The sequence below is a fragment of the Oryctolagus cuniculus genome, chromosome 8, assembly GCF_051225735.1.
Source record: "Oryctolagus cuniculus isolate XC-2025 breed Fujian yellow rabbit chromosome 8, ASM5122573v1, whole genome shotgun sequence".
Classification (NCBI taxonomy): Eukaryota; Metazoa; Chordata; class Mammalia; order Lagomorpha; family Leporidae; genus Oryctolagus; species Oryctolagus cuniculus.
The window spans coordinates 69,565,649-69,587,274 of NC_142874.1; the positions used below are offsets into that span (position 1 = coordinate 69,565,649).

The 21,626-nt window shown below is 38.2% G+C and overlaps 1 protein-coding gene across 4 annotated transcripts in view; it reads left to right on the forward strand.

The window, feature by feature from the left end:
• Positions 1-18,972, forward strand: part of ANKRD50 (ankyrin repeat domain 50) — a 56,379-nt gene extending 37,407 nt beyond the window's left edge. For 2 of the 4 annotated variants that reach the window (XM_008267942.5, XM_002717240.6), the window contains exons 3-5: positions 1,788-2,017; positions 9,339-12,886; positions 15,934-18,972. In XM_008267942.5, coding sequence (XP_008266164.3) covers positions 1,788-2,017; positions 9,339-12,883 — 3,775 coding nt within the window. In that variant the 3' untranslated portion in view covers positions 12,884-12,886; positions 15,934-18,972. The remainder of the gene's footprint in view (positions 1-1,787; positions 2,018-9,338; positions 12,887-15,933) is intronic. The other 2 variants (XM_070047617.2, XM_070047618.2) reach the window with 1 other exon arrangement.
• Positions 18,973-21,626: the final 2,654 nt, after the last annotated feature.

Consider the following 21,626-nt stretch of genomic DNA (forward strand, 5'->3'; position numbering starts at 1 on the left):
GCCCTGTCTTGTCTTCCTGGAGATAGCATGGTTAATATTGAGCACTTAATAGATGACTATTGCTGGGACGTTCTCTGTTTTCCCTACTTAGTCCCCATTGATCTGACCATTTCTTAGTCACTGTGTTAATAGTTTTACCAGATTTTATCATAGCACAGAGCACACTGCTTTGAAATTGTTTTCTACTCTGGATTGCAACAATGTCCTGTCTTAATTTAGGAACTGCTCTGGGCTCTGTGTTAGGTTCTAGAGGTACTCTGATAAGCAAAACAGATTTAGTTTCTCCTGTGCTCTTGATGCTTGCAATCTAAAGAGAAAAACTTGAAAAAAATAATGATAATAAGTAAGTGAATATTAAAAAGTACATCTAAGCAGAGGAAACTTCTAATAAAAGGCCCCTGTGTGATTGTATCTAATAAATATCATTGAAATGAGGCTAATGCATCTCTGACTGCAGAAGAAACTTTTTGGACGCATTTAAGTTGTTAATGTAGCTCAGAGGAAAGAAGCAATGGTAGTTTGGAGTAGTATGATGATGGTACAGTCTAAGATTTGAGAAAATTTTAGAAAGAAGTATTGATTGTTACATAGTGATGAAGATTAGGTCTTGGTGGCTGTCAGACTGAAAGATTAAGAAGTGGGTTGTAGATGTTTGACTTGTGAATTTCTGGTGTTCAAACTGGTTGCATTAATGTCCTCTTCATTGTCATGTATGCTCAGTGCCTTATTCAGCACATGATGTACAACAAGAAAATACTTATTGAAAGTGAATAAACCTGGTCTCATTTTTTAAAAAGTTCTGTTCAATTGCAATATAAATTACATGTGTAGAAATTGCATTATTCAGTCAAACAAAATCTATTAATTTGTTCCTTGCTTTGAAATTTAAAGCCGGCGCCGCAGCTCACTAGGCTAATCCTCCGCTTTACGGCGCCGGCACACCGGGTTCTAATCCCGGTCGGGGCGCCGGATTCTGTCCTGGTTGCCCCTCTTCCAGGCCAGCTCTCTGCTGTGGCCAGGGAGTGCAGTGGAGGATGGCCCAAGTGCTTGGGCCCTGCACCCCATGGGAGACCAGGAGAAGTACCTGGCTCCTGGCTTCGGATCAGCGCGGTGCGCCGGCCGCAGCGCGCCAGCCGTGGCGGCCATTGGAGGGTAAACCAACGGCAAAGGAAGACCTTTCTCTCTGTCTCTCTCACTGTCCACTCTGCCTGTCAAAAAAAAAAAAAAGAAAAAGAAATTTAAAAACACATCAAATATAATCTAGAGTATAGTTTATCTATACTTTTTATATGCCAGGCTACTATAAAGGGAAATAATCAAACATTTGAGGGAAATGACCAAACATTTCTAAATTCTATAGAATCTTTAATATTTTTCTTCTTACGGTAATCTCCTAAGTTTGTTTTGCTTTTCTCTGCAATACATTTCAACCTTGTCAAAAACAATGCAAGCTTTTTATCTCTCACTTGACAAATCAGGAAAGGATTATTGAAGTATAGTTTCCTCCAGTTCTGATTACCCTTCTCCTTAATTATTTTGAATTATTATCACACACACACAACACACTTTATTGGGGGAAAAGTTGTTGAAAATATGAACTATTTATCCACATAAGGGGAAAGAATTGAACTATTTATTTATGTAAGGAATTGAAATGCATGATTTTTGTTCTAAAACCTTTATTTTATCCTTAAAACTCTTACAGTTAAGAATACTAACGTTTAGATGATAAACCCTAACATCCTTGGCAGCAGCATTCAGGGTGCTCACGTGGATGTGTTTTACAGGTGTGTGCTGCTCCCACTTTTGGGCGTGAAGCCGCCCCAGCAGAGCCTGTACCTGCTCGTTGATTCTGTTGATGAAGGGTGTAACATTACAGAAGGTGAACAGACATCTACCAGCCTGTCTGGGACCGTCGCAGAGCTTTTAGCTGGTCACCATGAGTTCTTTCCACCATGGCTGTTGCTTCTCTGTTCTGCCCGAAAACAGAGTAAGGCTGTTACTAAAATGTTTACTGGTAAGCATAATTACCTTATTACCATCCTCAAATGTTTCACTGATGAACCAGTATATATGTTTCTTTGTTAGAGAAAAGTAAGCAGTTAAAAATTTGAATGTTGCATCTGCTTTTTCTATCAGCTATTCTCATCTGCACTTTTTTAAAGTTGCATTAAAAACAAGCTGTAGCATGTTTCAAGGTCATTTAAACATTATTTTTGTTTGTTTTTAATATTCTTTTCCTAACCAGCTTAGTACAGATTAGGAATGTTTCATGCCTTATTCCCCACCATACATCTTTACGATTGCATTTATTATGGCCAGTTTGTGATACTTGTAACAGAATCTTATGAGTAGTGAATAGGCCTTTAAAAAAAATCAGTGGCAAGGTATGTTTCTTGATACACAATGAAAGACAAAGTTAATAGCACTGATACCTCTTGAAATATATCCTTTTTCTTTAACCCTTTTCTGGTGTGTGAGAGAACAGTTTATATAATGTATAAAAGTTCATTGTTGTGTTCGTAAAGTTGGAATTATGAAGTGTATGAAATTTGTAACTATAAAGCTGTATAGTTCTGAATACATTACTACAGACTTCTAAGGGTACAGTTTAGTAACTTGCCATGGGACTCTAAATCCCCTTAAGCTTGGTGGTAAAAATACTATCTTAAGTGTTAAAGTGATCATATGGATAGGATTAACTGTCTGGTAATAATAATAGATAGAATTAAAATGGAGAGTGCTCCAACATGGGAAGCAGTCCACACAGTGAATTCATAGAATGACAATCACTGTAAGTAGCACTCTGACCTCAGAGTCAGCCCTTAAGGCATTCTGTTCTGAATGAAAAGCCTAGGAGAGCATTTCAGGCATGGAAAACCAAGATACTGTGGCAAAAAATGTCCTACATGAAAAGCCTTGGTGGGTGAGGCCCCAGTGGAAAGAAGTGATCATCAAAGAAGGAGGTACTTTTCTCTGAAGAGAGGAAAGAACTTCTACTTTGCTTTATGAACTTGTCTAAATACTGATAGAGTTTGTGGATTCAAAAGGCTTCAATAGCCATGGCAACTATGTCTAAGTGCTCCCAAAGGATGTATCATTCTTGGGTGCTTCTTTAAAATTAATTTTCTAAAAAAAAAATAAAAGAGGAAGTGAAATTAACTTCAAGATGTAATGACTTTGAACAGCCCTTGACTGTTGAAGAAAGTTTTTGTTTTTGTTTTACATGCAAATTGTTTAACTCTTTACTTAGTATAGAGTTGGTCTTCTATGTATAAAGTCAATCGAAAATGGATCTTAGTGTGAATGGGACTGGGAATGTGAAAGGGAGGAGGAGGAGGAGTAAGAGTGTGGGTGAGAGGGCAGGCATGATGGAAAGAATCATTATATTCCTAAAGTTGTACTTATGAAATGCATAAAGTTTGTATTCCTTAAATAAAAGGTTTCTTTGAGGGGAAAAATAAAATAAAATATAAAAAAAAAAAAACAGGAAAAAAAAGTTCATGATTGGTGATTTTTTCTTTTCCCAATTTCTTACTGATTTTTGTTCTCTACTACAGTAATGAAGTTATGGCTACTCCTATTAGACTGTGAAGCACTCTTCTTTCCCCTGTAGAAAATAGAGTGTAAAACAAGAAACTCTGACAAGATTTACAGTGTGATTGGAGAGATATTAATTAACTTAGTGGTTAGTTGGGGCTATCACTTTCAAGATGTTTTAAACATTTTAGAGTATGATGAAACTCCATTAATTAGTTAAAAATGTTTTTCTGAAGCCACCTTTATTCATTCCATCTGATTGTCTCTGATTCCCTTGGAACTGGTGGCAACACTTTAGTTTCCATGTATGGCATTCTTTTCCATTGTTAATGATAAAAATGTATTGGGAAAAGTGTGGAAGTTAAAGTGACAATAGCTAATATTACATAGCACTGAATTTGTCAGGCATGGGTAAAGTTGAAGCTCTTTATGGTCTGTGTTACCTACTCCTTTCTTTACCGTCTTCATTCAAGGAACCAATATGGTTAGCTAACTTTATATTGTTTCAACTCATATTTACCTAAGTGAAATACTTTATGTACCATTTTATTATTTCTCACTCATGCACTGGTTGTGTGAACTTCTGTTAACTTACGTTTTGTTGTGCTTCCATTTCCTCATCTGTTACATGAAGATTATATTACTTTTCTCTCAGAATTTATATAGGTTAATTGACAAATTTCATGTGAAGCTCTTTAAGATCAGGACAATCCTTAATGAATAGTAAGTGTTTCAAAAATATATTGGAACTCCGGCTGTTGCATTCATTTAAGGAGTGAACCAGCAACCAACAGATGGAAAATGTGTGTGTCTGTGTGTGTATGTTCCTCTCTAATTCTTCCTTTCAGATAAGTAAATCTTTAAAAGTTGGAGGGGCAGGAGGGTGGCATTGTGGTACAGTTGGTTAAACAGCTGTCTGCAACCCTAGCATCCCATATGAATGCCGGTTCAAGTTAGTGCTACTCCACTTAGATTCAACTCCTGATTAATGTGCCTGGGAAAGCAGCAGAGAACGAATGGCCTGAGTGGCTGGGCCCCTGCCACCAACATGGGAGATGCAGATGGAGTTCCAGGCCCAAGGCTTCAGCCTGGTACAGCACTGGCCATTGTAGCCCTTTGGGGAGTGAACCAGCAGATGGAAAATCTCTCTGTCTCTCTGCCTTTCAAATAAATAAATCTTCATATTTATACATAAACATGTACACATATAGATTATATAATTATCATTTTGTTTTTAGCCAACTTTTTTTAGTCCTGTTTCTGTAGCCACTTATAAATCTAGTTCATTGGCTTTAACTTAAGTATAGTTATTCTTTCCCATGAATAAGCCTCCTATTTATTTTTCCATTGACATTTAGATTGTCTTCATTTTTTCACTGCAGGTTAAGTATCCCTAATCTGATTTTAAATGAAATTCCCCGAAATCTGAAACATTTTGAGCACCAAACATAATGGCTCAAGTAGAAAATTACAGACATGAAACTTTATTTTCTATACAAAATTATTAAAAATATTGTATAAAATTACCTTGATACTGTATGTTTAAGATAGATATGAAACATTAAATGAATTTTATGCTGAGACTTGGGTCCCAACCCCAAGATATAACTTTATATGTATGCAAATATTTCAAAATATGAAACATTTCTGATCCCAGGAATTTCTAATAAGGAATTCTCAACTTGTATTACCAAAAAAAAAAAAAAAAAAAAAACTACCTGAAAATCCTTGTCCATTCACATGTGATAAAAGTTTACATTATAACCCTAGATTTGACATTGCTGGGTTATAGGTTATGTGCAATTCAAACTCAGTTAATGTTGCCAAATCACTACCTAGCACGCTTGAAATAACTCATACTCTGAGAAACAACAGGAGATTTCCCTTTTCTTTGTATTCTTGTCACTCAACATTTCTTTTAAGATATACTTTTCACTACTGCTTTACTGTCTTTGCATTTAGGTCTATGCCCAAATATCAATCACACAATGATTGTATTTGCTATTCTAGTCTTATTTTTTTGCCTTTCCAATTATGTATATACTCTATCTGTTTTTATTTTCTGCTTGTGTCTCATTACTGTTTAAAATGTGTTTCTATTTTACTTTTCTTTACTTACTAGTCTCTTTTCCATCAGGCGTACGGCCTCTCTGACAATAGGGGTCTTCCGTCTTGGCCACTGCTGTATCCCGTCAGCATGCAGTATGGAACTTGGAACAGAACTGTCACTTGTTGGCAAATATGTAAATTTGCTTTGATAGGAGTATGTTTAATTCTATTGTTTGCATAATACAAGGATTACATATATATTACTCAAAGTTGCAATTTTAAACTAATTCTTTTCAGTACATTTAATTCAAGATACTTAAATTATCGAGTAATGATTCTTAGTTCTGTTTAAAGAACAGATTAACTATTTATCAATAATGAACATAATTTCTTCTATATAAATCCTTCTTACTAAGTCTTTCAATATGGGGGAGAGTCACTTTGTAAGTGGCAAACAGTTTGAACCTACTCTTCACAAAATACTCTACTTGCTTGTAGAATTAATTCCTTCTGTGTCCCCATTTCCTTCCTCTCAGTACCCTTTTTTTTCCCCACAACATACTGTACCCAATCCCATCTTAATGAAAAACACAAACTTGAAGAACACAAAGTCTTGGTTCTGTCACTTAACATGCTGTGATACCTTTTCAGCATTTTAACTTCCTCATTATTAAGATAGGGATACTTACCTGACGGTCCTGTTTTAGAAGAAGTCATGTATGATAAGTACTTAAATGTCCACTTGAAAACAGCTGACTCTCACTAATTTTGTTGCAGTGTTTTATCCCATTCTGAGGCACCAAAACTTGTCAGTGTGGAGGTTCGGCTGTGTGTCCATCTTAATTATCTTATGTTTCAACCATGAGGTTTTAGTGCATTGGATGAGAAATCTAGGTATTTATTCATAACCATAATTATCATAGGTTAAATGATCTTTCAAGTAAATCAGTATGTACATCATCACAATGGAAATACTTCAGCGTGGTATAATGTAAGAAAGTATTTTTTTTAATTATTTTTGTTGTTGCTGTTGTTTTTTAAACTTTTATTTAATAAATATAAATTTCCAAAGTACAGATTATGGATTACAATGGCTTCCCCCCCCCAACTTCCACCCCTTTTCCCGTTCCATTCGCATCAAGATTTATTTTCAATTATCTTTATATACAGAAGATCAATTTAGTATATATTAAGTAAAGATTTCAACAGTTTGCACCCACACTGAAACATGAAGTGTAAAATACTGTTTGAGTACTAGTTATAGCGATAATTCACATTGTACAACACATTAAGGACAGAGATCCTACATGAGGAGTAGTAAGTGCACAGTGACTCCTGTTGTTGACTTAGCAAATTGACACTCTTGTTTATGGTGTCAGTAATCACCCTAGGCTCAGGTCATGAGTTGCCAAGGCTATGGAAGCATTTTGAGTTCGCGGACTCCGATTTTATTTAAACAAGGTCATTGTCAAAGTGGAAGTTCTCTGCTCCCTTCAGAGAATGGTGCCTCCTTCTTTGATGGCCCATTCTTTCCACTGGGATCTCACTTGCAGAGATCTTTCATTTAGGTTTTTGTTGTTGTTGTTGCCAGAGTGTCTTGGCTTTCCATGCCTGAAGAGAGTATTTTTAACTGTATGAGCAACATGCCACAGGTCTTCCTTTTCCAACTTTTACTATTTTGATGAACTTTTAGAGAATAAAGCAGACACACGCAGGAAAAGGTTTGGAGGCAAGTCATTTCACTTCACAGGAAACTGTTGATAGCTGTTCATTTCTAGGCATGTTTTAAACCCTTTTTTTTCATAATAGCAATTTAGTTTTTCAGATTGTTTCTGTCAATTTTTAAATTGTGTGTATATATTTAAATTATAAATTTTATTTTTATATGGACTTAGGGCTATACAGTTTTGCTATTTCCTCATGCTTCATTCTTGGTCAGTGGTTAGGTTTTTTTTTTTTTTTTCCTATTTGCCTAGTTCATCTAAGTACATCAAGCTTATTATCAGAAAATTGAATGGATCAGTTTTCTTTCCAACCTAATTGTTTATTCTTCAGTGGTCTTGTTTTCAATACTGTTGGCAAAACCAGGAGGTAATGTCAGCTTCTACTTCTCCACATTCACCAACCCTACACCATCTAGCTCTCACTAAATCCAAGAGCCATTGTCTATCTTTGCTGTTGCTACCATGGTTATTCAGGCCCTTTGTGGTTCTTATCTACCTTTTATCACAGACTCTTTAAAGACTTTGCCTCTACTGTTGACTCACTCCAGTTCTACCTCTTTAGTAATATCAGAATGGCCCTTCAAAATGCAGATCAGGTCATATTGTGCCTCAGTGAATTCCTCCACTCCACAATTTTTTCTTCTGTAAGGAGAATACTCAACTATCTAATAATTTTTGTTTACAGAAAATGGAATTGTGATTCCCTTTAAAGAACTTAGAGTTTCAAACAGCTGTAACTATTATATTTTAGGTTGTTTTGAATTTTGTTAAGTTGCTTTGTTTTTGCATTGCTGAATTTTTATGAACATGGTGTAGCTAAGTTGCATCTTAATTGGTCCAACCTATTTATTGACAGCCTCATATTTATTATTTTCATTTGATATGATGTAAAATAATGTACTTAAAAGCAGTGACAGATAGTATTCTAACTGGAGATAAATATTCAGTCTCTTAAGACTTGTGTACAATCAAATGTATATTCACATGTAAGGGCACAAATATTTGTAGGAAAAAGATCACCCCATAAAAACAAATCTTATGTGTTATAAGTCCTGAAAGCTTTGTTTTCTCTTGTTGTGTGGGTTTTTTGTTTTTTGTTTCAGTAATCATTTGGGCATTCAGAAGATCTTAAGTGCTTTTGTGGAGACAGCTGTTTGGCACAGCAGTTAAGATACCACTGGGAATGTTCACATACCTTATTGGAGTTCCTGAGTTCGAGTCCTGGCTCCCTTCCCAAATCTTCCTGGCTAATGTGTGTCAGTCTCTGCCACCACATGAGACCCGGATCAAATTGCCAGCTCTTGGATCCAGACTAGCCCAGCCTGCATGTTGCAGGCATTTGAGGAGTAAACCATCAGATGCGAGATCTCTCTCTGTCTTTCTCTGCCTTTCAAATAAAATAAATAATTTTTAAAGTACTTTTGTGGATATCTAAGACTGGATAATGCTTAGTGAATATCTCTTATAGGAGACTTAAGAGGGGCACAAGCCAACTAAGAGAAAAAGAAATACAATCATCCTTTGTATCCTTGGGGAACTGATTCCAGAATACGCCCACCCCTCCGTGAAAACATAATCTGTCAATGCTCAAGTCTCTTATGGAATAGCATAGTATGTGCGTATAACCTATACACGCCCTCCATATACCTTTAATAATCCACAGATTATTTGTAACACCTAATACAATTTAAATGCTGTATAACAGTCGTCATACTGTGTTGTATAGGGGATAATTACAAGGAAAAACATTTTCATTTGTTCAGATGCAGCTTTTAATGTTTTTCACCACGGTTGGATGAATCTGCAGATAAGGAACCCAATATGGAGAGCTATTTGTAGATGGAAAATGGAATCATCTTTTGCTGTCGCTGTCTTGTATAGAAGGAAAACTGATTTCCATAGTAAAGAATGTTGATTTATTAGTATTAATTCATTAATTGATTGTTAGTTTATTAAAGACATTCTGTTTGAAGAGACCACAACTTCTAATCCTTTTCAACTAATAATCTTTTTTATCTCTTTTAGGTTTTAGAAAAATAAGTTTAGATGACCTTCGGAAAGCGTATATTGTCAAGGATGTTCAACAGTACATTCTTCACCGTTTAGATCAAGAAGAAGCTTTGCGACAACACCTCACAAAAGAAACTGCAGAGATGCTAAATCAGCTGCACATTAAAAGCAGTGGGTGCTTTCTTTACCTAGAACGAGTGCTAGATGGAGTAGTAGAAAATTTTATTATGTTGAGAGAAATTCGAGACATCCCAGGAACTCTGAATGGTCTGTACCTCTGGCTGTGCCAAAGACTTTTTGTAAGAAAACAGTTTGCAAAGGTTCAGCCTATTTTGAATGTGATCCTTGCAGCCTGCCGACCTTTGACCATAACAGAATTGTATCACGCAGTATGGACCAAAAACATGTCATTGACCTTAGAAGACTTTCAACGCAAGTTGGATGTCCTCTCCAAACTGCTTGTTGATGGACTAGGAAATACTAAAATACTGTTTCACTATAGTTTTGCAGAGTGGCTTCTGGATGTGAAGCACTGTACTCAGAAGTATTTATGTAATGCAGCAGAAGGACACAGAATGTTGGCTATGAGTTATACCTGTCAAGCCAAGAATTTAACACCACTGGAAGCACAAGAATTCGCGTTGCACTTAATTAATTCAAATCTGCAGTTAGAGACAGCTGAGTTGGCACTGTGGATGATTTGGAATGGCACACCTGTCAGAGACTCCCTGTCTACTTTAATACCCAAGGAACAAGAAGTGCTGCAGCTGTTGGTTAAAGCTGGTGCTCATGTCAACAGTGAAGATGATCGCACATCATGCATAGTCCGACAAGCCTTAGAACGAGAGGATTCCATAAGGACATTATTAGATAATGGAGCTTCAGTAAATCAGTGTGATTCGAACGGGAGAACGTTATTGGCTAATGCGGCCTACAGTGGTAATCTTGATGTTGTGAATTTACTTGTCTCTAGGGGAGCAGATTTAGAGGTAGAAGATGCTCATGGACATACACCACTCACTCTAGCTGCTAGACAAGGACACACCAAGGTGGTTAATTGTTTGATTGGATGTGGAGCAAATATTAATCATACTGACCAAGATGGCTGGACAGCATTAAGATCTGCTGCTTGGGGTGGTCATACCGAGGTCGTTTCTGCACTACTTTATGCTGGCGTAAAAGTGGACTGTGCAGATGCTGATAGCCGAACAGCTCTAAGAGCAGCAGCGTGGGGAGGACATGAGGATATTGTACTGAATCTTCTACAACACGGTGCTGAAGTTAACAAAGCTGACAATGAAGGTAGAACTGCTTTGATAGCAGCAGCATACATGGGACATAGAGAGATTGTGGAGCATCTGCTGGACCATGGAGCGGAAGTGAATCATGAGGATGTCGATGGCAGGACTGCACTCTCTGTGGCTGCGCTGTGTGTTCCTGCCAGTAAAGGGCACGCATCGGTTGTGAGCCTCTTAATCGACCGAGGTGCCGAAGTAGATCATTGTGATAAAGATGGCATGACTCCACTGCTGGTAGCCGCCTATGAAGGACACGTGGATGTGGTTGACTTGCTTTTAGAGGGGGGAGCCGATGTGGATCACACAGATAACAATGGCCGTACACCCCTCTTGGCAGCCGCTTCTATGGGCCATGCTTCAGTAGTAAACACTCTTCTGTTTTGGGGAGCAGCTGTGGACAGCATTGACAGTGAAGGTAGGACTGTCCTGAGCATAGCTTCAGCACAAGGAAATGTTGAGGTGGTACGCACGCTGCTGGATAGAGGGTTAGATGAAAACCACAGAGATGATGCTGGATGGACACCTTTGCACATGGCAGCCTTTGAAGGCCACAGATTAATATGTGAAGCACTTATTGAACAAGGTGCTAGGACAAATGAGATTGACAATGACGGGCGAATCCCTTTCATATTGGCTTCACAGGAGGGCCATTATGATTGTGTTCAAATATTGTTGGAAAACAAATCCAACATTGATCAGAGAGGCTATGACGGGAGAAACGCACTACGGGTTGCTGCGTTAGAAGGACACAGGGACATTGTTGAATTGCTCTTTAGCCACGGAGCTGACGTTAACTACAAAGATGCTGATGGTAGGCCCACCCTGTATATCTTGGCCTTGGAAAACCAGCTTACAATGGCTGAATATTTTTTAGAAAATGGTGCCAACGTAGAAGCAAGTGATGCTGAAGGAAGGACAGCGCTTCACGTCTCCTGCTGGCAAGGCCACATGGAAATGGTGCAGGTTCTCATGGCCTACCATGCTGACGTCAATGCTGCAGACAATGAGAAGCGCTCCGCTTTGCAGTCTGCAGCCTGGCAGGGCCATGTCAAAGTGGTTCAGCTTCTGATCGAGCATGGCGCCATCGTTGACCACACATGTAACCAGGGAGCAACTGCACTCTGCATTGCAGCCCAGGAAGGGCACATTGATGTCGTGCAGGTGTTGTTAGAGCAGGGTGCTGATCCTAACCATGCTGACCAGTTTGGACGCACTGCTATGCGTGTGGCGGCCAAAAATGGGCATTCCCAAATAATTAAATTATTAGAAAAATATGGTGCATCCAGTTTGAATGGCTGTTCCCCATCCCCTGTTCACACAATGGAGCAAAAACCTCTGCAGTCAGCGTCTTCAAAAATGCAGTCGTTAACAATTAAATCAAATAGCTCTGGTAGTACAGGTGGAGGGGAGATGCAGCCTTCGTTACGTGGTTTGCCTAATGGGCCAGCTCATGCCTTCAGCTCTCCTTCAGAATCTCCAGACTCTACGGTTGATCGCCAGAAGTCATCGCTGTCAAATAACTCCCTGAAAAGCTCAAAAAACTCATCCTTAAGAACTACTTCGTCGACAGCTACTGCTCAGACAGTGCCAATTGATAGCTTCCATAGCTTGTCATTTACAGAACAAATTCAGCAGCATTCATTGCCACGCAGTAGAAGTCGGCAGTCAATCGTGTCCCCTTCTTCCACAACACAGTCCTTGGGACAGAGTCATAATTCCCCAAGCAGTGAGTTTGAATGGAGTCAAGTAAAGCCCAGTTTGAAGTCAACTAAAGCAAATAAAGGGGGAAAATCAGAAAATTCCAGCAAATCCGGGTCGGCTGGGAAAAAAGCTAAGCAAAATAATTCTTCACAGCCAAAGGTATTAGAATATGAAATGACTCAGTTTGATAAAAGAGGACCTGTAGCCAAATCTGGGACCAGTGCACCACCTAAACAAATGCCTGCAGAATCTCAGTGCAAAATTGTGATACCTTCAACCCAACCAGAAGTTGGTCGATCCCAACAGCAGTTTCTCATTCATCAACAGAGTGGAGAACAGAAGAAGAGAAATGGAATAATGACAAATCCGAACTATCATCTTCAGAGCAACCAGGTTTTTCTCGGAAGGGTTTCAGTTCCCCGAACAATACAAGACAGAGGGCATCAGGACGTGTTAGAAGGGTATCCTTCGGAGACAGAATTAAGCCTTAAACAAGCCCTGAAGCTTCAGATTGAGGGTTCAGACCCTAGCTTCAACTATAAAAAGGAAACGCCATTATAAAAGGTAATGTTTTGTCGATATAAAGGTTAAAATATCAAAAGTATAGTTTCCTATGCTTAGAATACTCCTTTCTCTAATATATCTGTGATTCTCTCATCACCTAATCCCCACTCAGATCTCATCAACCAGGCATTTGCTTATCATCCTTGTAAATTTGAATACTCCCACCTCTACCACTCCCATTTTTCATTTCTTGCTTTATGTTATCCAAAGCACTTATTTGTGAACAAACTGTATATTTACTTCTATGATTACTATTTGTCTTCCCAGCTGAAATGTAAGCTTTGTGAAGATAGGGATTTTTATCTGTGTTCAATGCCATATTCCAGGTATCTGCAATAGTGCTTCAGCTTGTGGTAGTTTCTCAGTAAAAGTCACTGAATGAGTGAATCAATGAATGACTATCCATTTATGGATGCCAGTTAAGATTTCTTGTCCGTGCAGTCATTTCCCCCTTGTAATTGGTGGTGATAGAGAGGGGGTCTATGCCTGTAGTACTCATATTTTTGGTGTAAATACATGTATTGTTTAGAAGATATTAATAGTAACACCAATAAAAAGTAATTTCCGAATACTAAATGCATTCCTTTCTATCCAGAAAGAAGTTAAAGATTTAATCAGTAAAAGACGATTTTCATTGTGACGGATCTCTCAAAGTGGTGTTTTCTCACACCAAAAATGGCTGCAAAAGTTGCTGAATGGATACATTGACAAGATGGGTATTTAAGGCCCATTGTATTTAGATGAAAAGTTTAATGCATATTTAAACTTTGCCCTTATAAAAGTTATTGTGAATTAGAGGATTGTATGATCAGAGTTAAATTTCCTTTTAAAGATGTATTTATTTATTTGATAGTCCGAGTTACACAGAAAGAGGAGAAGGAGGGGCAGAGTGAGAGAGAGGTCTTCCATCCACTGGTTCACTCCCTAGTTGGGCTGTAACGGCCAGAGCTGAGCCATTCTGAAACCAGGAGCCAGGAGCCTCTTCCAGGTCTCCCACACAGGTGCAGGGACCCAAGCACTTGGACCATTTTCCGCTGCTTTCCCAGGCCATAGCAGAGAGCTGGATCGGAAGTGGAGTGGCTGGGACTCAAACCAGCACCCATATGGGTCGCCGGCACTGCAAGTGGCGGCTTTACCCTTTACACCACAGCGCCGGTCCCTAGACTTAAATATTTTTAAAATGAATCACATTGGTGAATGAATTAACTACTCTATACAAATTATTTCTGAATGACATTTGACTTGCAACCCATAGATTCACATTCACTCAAGGGTGAAAGATAATAAATAAATGTATTCGCAAGATGAGTATGTAGAACCCATTTTTTAATATGAAATAAAAATGGTATTTCTGAAATAAAAATATGTTTTCTCCTCCCCAACACAAAGGATGCTTCACTGATTATGTAGAGGAAGTTAGTAGGAAAGTAAGTATATAATTCTTGTTTGATTGGTGCTCTTTCACAAGCATATTTTCCATATTGGAGATCAACCTGAACATTAGGAATCTTTGCTAACTGGTTTATCTTGTAACTACTTTTTTTTTTCCGCTTTGCCTAATCATTTTTCTTTCTCTAAAGAAACTGTGCTCTTTCTGAAAGCAAACTGAAGTCTCTCTTGTTTTTTTTTTGTCTTTGGGGGAACATGTTTTAGGGATAAGATGGATGAAATATTACCAATAAATTCTCCTTGTCATCTTACGATAATCTTCTTTTCCTGTGACGCTATGTGTCGGGGACCAACAGCATGTGACCTCTTAGTGGAAAGACAGGACTAGACAGCCCAGACCAGATAGTACTGATAACGCAACCTTGTGTGACCTCATGCCTTAAGACCTTGTAACCTTTCCCCTACTTGCACAAGCATTGCAGCTACAAGATAAGCTCCCCCTCCTTCCCCCGCCCGACACCCTGCCTTTATGATATATAAGTGTGTGGTTGTAAAATAAATTCGCAGCTTGATCGGCACCTGTCTTGCTGCCATCTTGGTGTCTCCTGTCCCTTTCATTTCTCCTTCTAGGTGCTCGGCCCCAGTTGTTGTCCCACAGGACGGGACAGCTATGGGTAGCCAATCAAATGTCACTCAGAAATAACTTGCATAAAGTGTTTAATGCATACACCAATGTGGCTCATTTAAAAGTAGTTAGTTATGGGGCCAGCATTGTGGCATAGTGGGTAAAGCTGTTGCCAGTGACAATGGCATCCCATATGGGTGCCAGTTCCTATCCAGGCTGCTCCACTTCCCATCCAGCTCCCTACTAATCACTTGGGAATAGCAATGGCGAATGAATCATGTGCTTTGATCCCTGCTACCCACTTGGGAGACCTGGAGGAAGCTCCTGTTTCTGGCTTCAGCCTTTCCCAGCCCTAGCCATTGTGGCCATCTGGGGAGTGAACCAGTGGATGAAAGATCTCTCTCTAAATCTGATTTTCAAATAAATAAATATTTAAAAAAGTAAAAAAATAAATAAAAATATTTAGTTCTGATGGTACAATCCTCTAACTCTCTTGATAACTTTTGTAAAGGCAAAGTTTAAATATATATTAAAAAGTAAAACACTGTAATGAGCCTCTAATAGACAAATATTTTGTGCTTTACGGGGTAAATAAATATATGTATTCTTACCTAAGGTCTTAAAGCTATATGTAATTATATAGGTACAATATAGAAAGTTAGTTTTTGTGCTGCTTTAAAGTTAATTAAGTTTCTTAAAAAAATGAAATTAACTTTGAGATGCAGTGACTGAACAGCCCTGTCTCCACTGTTGAGGAACAGGTTTTTTTTTTTTATTTTTTTTCATGCAAATTGTCGAACTCTCTACTTAGTATAGAGTTGGCCTTCTGTGTAAAAGTTAATTGAAAATGTATCTTAATGGAGAATGGGGCTGGAAAAGGGAGAGGGAGGAGGAGGGGTGAGAGGCTGGGAATGGTGGGAAGAATCACCGCATTCCTGAAGTTGTGCTTATGAAATGCAGGAAGTTTGTATTCCTTAAATAAAAGTTTTCTTTGGGGGAAAAACAAAGTTAATTTTTTTTTCTTTTGCATTAGTTTCCCATTCTGTGAAACAGAAGACATTGTGATTGGAGTAGTTCTTCAGCTGCTGGATGAAAACATGAAATGCCTGTTGATTTGCTGAAAAACAGATGAAGAATGTGATATCTGTAGTACAGTTACTTTGATTACTGTAATGTGCCTAAATAGTAAGGCTGCCTTCTCAGTGTAACCCTCTGTGCTTAAAATACTTCACTTTGTGTGCTTTGTATTCACTACACAAGAATAAGCACTTTTAAAATGCAGGTATATACTGCAGTTCCCTGAGAGAAGCTGAAAAAAAATTGAATAAAATATTTTAAGTTAAGATTTGATAAATGTGCATGTGCCATGGTCAAATATATATGAAAGGGCAGTGTTCCTAGTATTTATTTTGTTCTTTTTTGTGGCAAGAGTTAAGCATACTGTTTCAGTCACATTTGCATTGTAATGTATGGCCTATTTCTGTATCTTTAAAAATGTTGCTCAATAAAACGAATCTTGCAATTGTTTCATGTTCACTACACCCTCAGCATTGTACAAAAATGAGTTTCTGTATAAATGCCACATTGAAGTGAGAAGAATTGTTTCCTGATAGATTTTAAAACTAATAATTGCTACTAGTTTGGGGAGCTGAGTTAAATAGTATAAATCTGAATTTTCCCAGTGGAATCCGCCTCATCTCTGGTTAGAGGTATCACAGCAACCAACCAACCAATCAGACTCTAGGCAGAACAAAGTCCTATTTTATTCACTTTCCACTAATATCTCACTGCATCTCCAAGAAATAGACTCATTCTTGAGACATGAAAATTCTCAGGGCCAAAGCCATGCCTCAGTTGCATGTGTTTGCAGAGGGAGATACACCTGTCTGTCTGAGGGTAGATTTTTTTTGACCCCTGAACAATTCATTGCCCTGTCTCTTCCTCCCAGATAAATAAAATATAATTTATCAGCATAAACACTAATGCTTGCCTCTCTCACACCTGTTCTATTTTGTAAATCACTGCGTGTCCAAAATAGCCTCTCTCACAATCAGTTGGGTTGATGTTAATGGTTAGCTGGATGAATATTCTTGATGAATGTAATCTGTGCTGTCCTTCTCAGATGACACCACCGCCAGCACATGTGTTTGTTTTTTTTTTTTATTGTTACGTGATGATAGTGATGGATTTGCACTTTTCTATCCACATACTCTTTCCTGTTTTCTTCTTTGGACATTGATACACAGGATGGCTGCATGCCAGAGTTACAGGAAAATTCTATTACCAAGGAAAATAAAATTGGTCAAAAGAGCACATGAGCCATAGCCTTGGCCTGTGTGTAGCCTAGACCAGAGGAGCCAGCTTAAGTGAGCTGTGCCTTTGTCTGGAAGGGTAGCCGTAGCGGTTAGAAGTCAAGGTTTTGGATTTGATCTTTGAGGTCTGCTGATTCACAGAACCCAGAACTTTTGTTTTTCCTATGTACTGTTGATAAAGAGGGGGAATGAGGAAAGAGAATTTGGAGGTTGAGCACAAAACCATTGCTACTACTGGAAAAAAATCTGTAGACTCTGTGTTAGTTTCAGAGGTCAGTCATGTCATCTGTGGCTATGAAGGGCTCTTAGGTGATATCGTCGTTCATGGAAATGGAAATATGTGACTGGATGTCATAAATGTTTCACTTGAATCTTTGTTTAAGGTGTTTCATGCTTTTGTTTCTTAAAGTCAGCAAAACTCATTTTGTCTGTGTCATCTAAGGATGAGGACTAGGAGATAAGTTGATAAGTTCAATCAATATTAAGATGACATAGCAATATTGAAAACTCGAATGTGAATGTTTCAAGTATTGAATTCTTGTCCCTATGGGACATTTATTAAATACACTTAATGGGACTCTTGCAAAGCAGCCTTAAAAAGTGTTAATGATTCTGTTAATAGATATGAACACATACTGTTATTAGAACCAACTTAAGTCATATCTCAGATACAGCACATTTACATTACAGTAGAAGATGAAGCTGTAGTTTCTTATTAGGTGTGTTTTTCTTTAGAAAGAGAACCCTAAAAGCTGCCAGCTTTTCTATTAATCTTGAATCATTGTCATTGTATTTATTTAATTTTATTGTTTTTACAAAATTGCACCTTGTGGCCAAAGGGCAAAGTTAAGATTCATTGCATAAGGGATTTTATGTTTTTCAAAGAGCTAAATGTTTTCATATCCATTCTGTATTACACTTGAAACAGTTGGTAGGAAGAGAGCTTGTTGAAAAAATATAATTTTCAAAAGTAAGCTCCTCTGGATGTTTTTATATAAATCATGCTTTGGACTAGAACATAAGTGACTTTCAGTTAGGTTCAGGAAGGCAAGGGTGCAGGAGATGCCCTGCTTTGCTTCATTGTTTCTATGGAGAATTTGATACCATAAATGAAAATGACTTTCTGCTCCATTAAAAAAATGAAAAATAGTCCCCAAAATATAAAACTTCTAAATAGCTATTTTTGAAATTAAATGTTTAGATTTTGTAAATCAGCTGTTGCCACTACACAACTTAAGATGCTATGTGCTTAAAATGTTTTTGTAACATTCCATCTGTGTGCCCATTCCCTAAATGGCGTGAGTTGATAATAAAGGAGGTGATAAAAATACAGTAATAAAGGATAAAAATCTGAGTGTTCCTAGGAAAGGTTTTGGGAGGAAAATTGACTGGAAGTCAGTGTGTACTGCAATGTACAGCCAGTATCTTTTGTCCCTTGTCCTCACTCCCACCACCACCGGAATCCTCACTAAAAATAATTCACTACTTTAAAAAAAAAAAGGAGTAAATACTTTTCTCTATGTTATTTTGGCTGTGCAGATGTTTGTTTTGCTTAATGTAGTCCAGTTATACTTCTCAGCAAAGTAGTTGCAGACAAAGGCTTTCTTTTTATTTTTCCCTGGGTTTGGGGTATGTAAATAAATAGCCTAAAGTGTACATTGAATTTCACATTGTAAAGGTTTTATTTTATTCCTTGTATTATATTATGCAAAAAAATCCCTATGTATATGAAAGTGCATAATAAATATATTTGCTTTACAGAGGATATCTTGTTTTAATTTTATCCCTAACCCATACAACATGTATGATATGCTATAGTGAAAACAATTGTCAGTTGTTTTAATATTTTAAGTATTGAAGCAAGAAATTTGGAAACATTTTACAAAGAAAAAAATGAGATAGAACCCTGTCCAACAATGAGATAGAACCCTGTCCAAAGGAAGGTAGGGAAGCAAGAGTTCACAATGTATCTTGCTAAAGTTTCCATGAGGACTTGTCCTCAGGCTCTCCCATGGCTGGTTCCATGCCTGTGAGAATTGCACTTATCTGAAACAGCATGTACGTACGTGTGTTCTCCCGGGTCATCAGCATGGTACGGCCACCTCGCGTCAGATATTTTGGGGTTATATTGCAAACAGCCCTTTACTTTCTAGATGAAATTTGTGTGAGTCACTTCACAACCCTGTGTTTCCTGCCCCAGAACACAACAAACACACAAGCATGTATAATGTGCTCTAAAATCTGTTTCTCCAAAGAGGCATCGAAAAGGTCAACAGGATATTTTCTGTACAATACTTCTGTAATTTGCATTATACTAATTCTCATAATTGTGTTCTACGTTAACATGTTAGATTAAATTAAAAAAAAACTTATTCTATGGGGCCAGCACTGTGGTGTAGCAGGTGGAGCCGCCACCTGCAGTGCCGGCATCCCATGTGGGTGCCAGTTTGAGTCCCGGCTGCTCCACTTCTGATCCAGCTCTCTTATGGCCTAGGAAAGCAGTAGAAGATGGTCCAAGTCCTTGGGCCCCTGCACCCAAGTGGGAGACCCAGAGGAAGCTCCTGGCTCCTGTCTTTGGGTTGGCGCAGCTTTGGCTGTTGCACCAACTGAGGAGTAAACCAGCGGATGGAAGACCTCTCTCTCTCTGTCTCTCCTTCTCTCGCTGTGTAACTCTGACTTTCAAATAAATAAATAAATCTTAAAAAAAACTTATTTTAAAAAATATTAGTAGAATGTATAAACACAAGGATGGAGTGGACATTTAACCCGCTGATTAACACACCTGCATCCTACATCCAAGTGCCTGGGTCCGATTCTCTTTCTTTCTTTCTTTCTTTCTTTCTTTCTTTCTTTCTTTCTTTCTTTCTTTCTTTTCTTTCTTTCTTTCTTTTCTTTCTTTCTTTCTTTCCTTTTTTTTTTTTTTAAGATTTATTTATTTGAAAGAGTTACACAGAGAGAGGAGAGGCAGGGAGAGAGATCTTCCAACTGCTGGTTCACTCCCCAACTGGCTGCAACGGCTGGAGCTGTGCCGATCTGAAGCCAGGAGCCAGGAGCTTCTTCCAGGTCTCCCACATGGGTGCAGGGGCCCTAGCACTTGGGTCATCTTCTGCTGCTTTCCCAGGCCATAGTAGAGAGCTGGATCGGAAGTGGAGCAGCGGGAACTAGAACCGGTGCCCATATGGGATGCCTGCACTTCAGGCCAGGGGTTTAACCCACTACACCACAGCGCCAGCCCTTCAGTTCCTTTCTATGGCTCCTGACTCCATCTTCTGCCAATGCAGACTGTGGGAGATGCAGTAATGGCTCAAGGAATTGGGTGCTTGCCTGCCATGTGGGAGACCTGGGTAGCTTACACCTCCCTGCTTCAGGCCAGCTCCATCCCAGTTCAGCCCCCAGCTGTTGCAGACATTTAGGAGTAAATCAGTGGATGGGAGTGCTCGCTCTTACTCCTTTCTCTTCTCTTTCTGCCTCTCAAAAAGTCTTAAAAATAAGCAAATGAATAGCATGCATAAAAGAATTTCAACTGAATGTCTAAAAATCATATGGAGTCTTCTAGCTAGTGGTCTAAGGAAAAACTGTGAGAGCTTGGAAATGACTAATTTCACTTCTTTGACCTAGCAAAGGGAACGTTTCAGACTAATACTGACATACGCTGGGAAAATTTTGCTTGCTATGCAAATATGTGCACTCATTTTCAGTATATGACTTCTACTTAGCACTCTTGCTGTTGTAATAAAACTGAAAAGTACCAAGTATTAAAATAGGTTCATTTGAAATTTATACTGAAATTAAAATAGGTTCATTTGAAATTTAAACCATGCTTAGATTTCCTCTCTCATGTTCCATCATTACCACGCTGGCAAAATTTAGCTCTGAGAGCCATATTCTTAGAAGAGGATGAAGCTCCTGGCTCCTAGCTTTGGCTTGGCCCAGTCCTGGCCATTGTAGCCATCAATGGACAGAACCAGCAGATGGAGGATTCTCTCTGTCTCTCCCTCTCTCTCTAACTCTGACTTTCAAATAAATCAACCAAAAAAAGATGTAATAGCACAATTTATATGTAATATTTAGAAGATCCCCATGTACTTGTAGCTTTGTTATTCTTGATTGTATGCGTGAGTACTAATATAATGATCTGATAGAATTAATGCTACATTTTTAATAGGAGTGTATGTGTCCCATTTTGTAAACTTACATTAAATTCTACCATACGAAGATAATTCTAAAAGTTGGTGAAAATGAGTTTTAAAAAAAGATGCTTATTTTGATGCAAAATTTTTTTGAAGTAGTACGTAGAAAGGATGTTCAAAAAATTCATGGAAAATGCACACTATACAAAAGTTATCCACGAGTTTTCAATTCTTTTTGCACTTTTAATTCCATTTTTCTACAAAAATTCTGAAGTTCCCTCATA